General features: G+C 35.3%; 1 protein-coding gene across 1 annotated transcript; it reads left to right on the forward strand.

The window, feature by feature from the left end:
• Positions 1 to 275: 275 nt before the first annotated feature.
• On the forward strand, positions 276 to 2,481 carry LOC148176624 (endoplasmic reticulum chaperone BiP-like). The gene is made up of 3 exons (XM_088033990.1): positions 276 to 359; positions 435 to 569; positions 667 to 2,481. The coding sequence occupies exons 2-3, from the start codon at positions 439 to 441 to the stop codon at positions 2,456 to 2,458; spliced, it is 1,923 nt and encodes a 640-aa protein (XP_087890116.1). The 5' UTR covers positions 276 to 359; positions 435 to 438; the 3' UTR covers positions 2,459 to 2,481.
• Positions 2,482 to 4,500: the final 2,019 nt, after the last annotated feature.

A 4,500-nucleotide genomic window follows, 5' to 3' on the forward strand; every position in this document is an offset into this window, starting at 1 on the left:
ATAAGCGGCAAATTTTGGTTGACATTTTAAAGCCACTCTTGATGCTAGAAACATTTATAAACACCTTGTACTATAACGTTTATTAACTTATCTGATGAGGTTGAAAAGTTATCTTCATTGCGTCTTTGTTTAAAGTTCCGAATTATCAGCTCGAAAAAAAAACGACAGTCAAGTCGTCGGGAAATCCCATAGAGGTTTTTGCAGGAAACGAGATAAGATTATTAATAGATGAAAATTTTGCAATACGAATGGGTGTTCTCATTGTTGTTATTACGCTCATTCGAAATTAGTGCAAAATTGAAGTTATTTTTTTAGGAACAGACAAATAAGTGTCTAAGTGGGATAAATTTATCTAACTGGTGAGTAATTAACTATAATTAATTAATTTGAATGGTTAGTTTACTCACATGATTCCAATTTTCTGTTTCGTAAAGATAAATGCAAAAAATGGAGTTGGATTTGGCATTGAGAGCATTGTGCCTCGTTCTGGTCTTCACGGTATTAGAGCACCGAAACACGAAAAACATAGAAACAGTCATCGGAATCGATTTAGGAGCGACTTACTCATGGTAAGATCTTCTTTCTGTATGATGACTTACCATAAACCAGATGGTAGCAAATTCTGCATTTTCTCCCTCTTAACAATGCTAAAAGAACCAATTTTAGCGTGGGTGTTTTAATAAGGGGCCACGTGGAAATCATCCCCAACGACCAAGGAAACCGCCTCACCCCCTCGTACGTGTCGTTCACATCAGACGGCGAGCGTCTCTTCGGCGACGCCGCCAACAATCACTTGACCACGAATCCTGAAAACACCATCTTCCACACCAAGCGTCTCATTGGAAGAAAATGGAGCGACTTATCAGTCCAAAACGACATCAAACTCTTCCCCTTCAAAGTCGTCGAGAAGAATTTCAAACCCTACATCTCCGTAAGAGAAAACCTCTTCGCTCCTGAAGAAATCTCCGCCATGGTCTTACGAAACATAAAAGAGACAGCTGAAGCATATTTGAGAAGAAACATCACCCATGCTGTCGTGGCAGTACCTGCACACTTCTCTCAAACTCAACGTCAAGCGACCATGGACGCTGGTACCATCGCTGGACTCAACATAATAAGAATAATCAATGAACCCACAGCTGCTGCTCTAGCGTACGGTTGGGATCAACACGATGGTATAAAAACAGTTTTAGTGTTTGATTTGGGTGGTACCACCTTCGATGTATCGTTGTTGACCATCGACAATGGTGTCTTTGACGTTTTGGCCACCAACGGAGATTCTCGTCTGGGTGGTGAAGACTTCAACCAAAGAGTTGTGGACCACTTCATCAACTTGTACCAGCAGCAAACAGGTAAATACGTCCGCAAAGATATCAGAGCTGTTCAAAAACTCCGGCGTGAAGTCGAAAGAGCCAAACGAGCGCTATCTTCACGCCAGCGTGTCAGACTTCAAATCGAGTCGTTTTTTGACGGTTATGACTTCTCGGAAACTCTGACCAGAGCGAAGTTCGAGGAGTTGAACATGGACCTTTTTAGATACGCCATGAAGTTGGTACAAAAAGTACTTAATGATGCCAAGTTGAGCAAGAAAGATGTTGATGAAATCGTCTTGGTGGGTGGTTCAACACGTCTTCCTATAATTCAAGTGTTGCTAAAAAACTTCTTTAATGGTAAAGAACCGTGTCATCGGCTCAACATTGATGAAGCTGTAGCCTACGGAGCTGCGCTCCAAGCTGGGGTACTTTCTGGTGAACAAGGCAGAAACACCATCGTGCGATTGTCGGAAGTGAAATCATTGAGTGTGGGCATCAAAACTGAAATCGGGGTCATGACCAAAGTCATCCCAAGAAACACAGTCATTCCGACAAATAAAACTGAATACTTTTCCACAGCCTTTGGGGATCAAATTTCAATGTACATATTTGAAGGAGAGCACTCTAAGACCAAACACAACCACTTGTTGGGAAAACTGGATCTGACTACTGTTCCTCGAGTTGCTCCAGATGTTCCTTTGAAAAGAATCACTTTTGAAATCGATGCTAGTGGTGTCTTGCAATTATCAACTGAAGACGGTGAACGGCTCGTCATTACCAATCAAAACGTGTTGACTCCTGAAGACATCGAAGGGATGACTCGAGACGCTGAGAAGTTCGCCGATTATGATAAGAAGGTGAAGAAGAGAGTTGAGGCAAGGTACGAACTTGAAAGTTACGTCTATTTTCTTAGGAATCAATTCAGAGATGAAGGTAAATTGGGTTCCAAAGTCTTCGGTGATGCAAAGAAGAAAATGGAAGAAGCCATTGAAGAGAAAATCTATTGGTTGAAAGATAATCAAAACAGAGAAGCTGAAGTGTACAAGAAAGAAAAAAATAAACTTGAAGATGTGATAGAAGCAATTACTGAGAAATTGTCCCAAGGATTGGATGAGGATGATCTGGGAACTGCAAGACTGAACTGATAACTTTACTAGTCTAAAATAAAGAGAAAACATTCTGGAATTGGAAATGATATTAAATTTATTCTAATTATTAATAAATGTTGTGCTTTTCATTTTAAAGATTAGAAATATTGTATTGATTTAGTGTTAAATTTTTATTTAAATACTAATAAAGATTTGAAGATAATAACTTTAATACCAAATTATTTAAAACTTTAGATGCTCAAATGAGTAAAATACAATACTAAACTTCAATTTTCTTGCAGAGACTAAATGCTAAATAACTAATTACAGCGCCCTTGTTAAATTTGGCGCCTACAAAAAATGCGTTTCAAGGAAAAATTAAGTTTAGAATCGCTAACAATTTGGCACAGTTATCAGGAAATCTCACTCAATGTCTTTCATAAAAAAGTTTTTAGAAATTTTTACTTCTAAACGTAACAAAATTTTCCACAGTTTAATATGTTTCTCAATTTTTACAGTTTCAATCAAAAAACAGTAAAATTTGCAGATTTTATTACGTTTGATTTGATTGTTACCTGTGTTACGTCACACAATTAAGAATAAAAAAACAAAATTTTTAGAATATTTTCACTTTGAAACGGAGCAAAACCAATTTTCCACCAATGACCCGGCGCCTCCACCATTTTTGGAACTTCCGTATTTCAATTCAAAAGGCTTTTGCGGGTTTTGGAGTGTTGTAATTCGATTACTTTATTGCAAAACTACTTTTTTGTACGATGACAATCTACACTGACATTTTTGACAATCTTTACTAACGTCAAAAGTATAAAAAAGACGAGATTAAATTATATTATATTATTTTGTTTTAAACAATTCATTGCAAACTGTACTAAATTTAACAGATTAATAATTTTTTTTTGCTGAACATTTTAGTATCCTTTTGGTTCGTGCGTACAAATGGTCTACGTTTGAGAAAAATTACAATTTTGGGTACTTGTTATATAAAATACTATTTTGTCCAAGCCATGCTGAAAGTTATTTTTTTGAGCGATTTTGAGTCTTAACCTTGCAACTTGTAAAGTAAAAAGAGTGATTTTTCTTGATCTTTTGACACCAGTAATTTATTGGTTGCCTATTTTGGTGTTTCAACATGGCGAATTGTCCGTTAATTAGTTAATTATTTTTGTGACACACCAGTTCAGAGTTCAGATTTGAGCCTCAGAATTTTAGCTGAAAGACTGTTACAAGTTCTTAGGGGTTGTCTAGGATGCAACTTTTTACTTCTCTTTGCTGTGATTTTTCTAACTTCTGTTTTCTTTCTTTTTACTACTACTTTAGCATTTTTGGTGTTGGGCCTTTCGTTATCTCTTTTTGACCACAACATCAACAGTGGCAATTCTTCACATATGGTTAAATTTTCGATTGATTTTCCGACTGTTTATTTACCGTTTGCTTAGTTTTGATGCTTTCTTCCACTTTTATTGTTTGTTTTAATTAAAAAAATATAAAATAGATAAAAAATAAAAAAAATCTTAGGGTGTTAAATAACCTTAGGAAGATGAATACCGCAGAATTAACTTTAACACTGCAAACTAAAAATGCTACTTTTAGTTCTGGAACTGAAAAGCAACTATTTTAGGCTCTAGAATTAAAAATCACTAAGTTTAGTTACTTTTTTTAGTCAGCAATTAAATCTTTGAAGCCAGGATTCTAAATAACAGAAGCGCAAAAAAATAAACGGCAAAAACCGCATTTTTCTATTTATTATAGTTTTGACGAATCATTCAAAATTACGAAATAATTATTCACCAAATAAGATTTTTTCGACAAACGTCAAAGAAAGTTTCCATTTTTTATGTCTATCGATTCGCGAAAGATGTCTTTTTTTGACTTGTAAAAAAAAATGAAAATAAAAATATAGGGCAAACATCAGTTTTAAAATCGCTATATCTACTGGAGTATCACTTTCACTTTCCGACTTTATTTGGTTGAAAGAAATTAAAGAAATTGCAGCACCAAAAATTGTAACAAAAGTTAACTTTTTTTTCATAACAAATAATGTTACAACCCTAATATTTTAATTTTTTGATTGCGTGACA

Source organism: Gnatocerus cornutus, chromosome 4 (assembly GCF_029298725.1).
Source record: "Gnatocerus cornutus isolate USDA-ARS CGAHR chromosome 4, icGnaCorn1.1, whole genome shotgun sequence".
Lineage (NCBI taxonomy): Eukaryota > Metazoa > Arthropoda > Insecta > Coleoptera > Tenebrionidae > Gnatocerus > Gnatocerus cornutus.

Bases quoted from the DNA above. Each gene is read 5' to 3' on its own strand.
- LOC148176624 (XM_088033990.1), top strand. From the start codon at position 439: ATGCAAAAAATGGAGTTGGATTTGGCATTGAGAGCATTGTGCCTCGTT. The intron at 570-666 runs GTAAGATCTTCT...AACCAATTTTAG, and splicing joins TTAGGAGCGACTTACTCATG to CGTGGGTGTTTTAATAAGGG.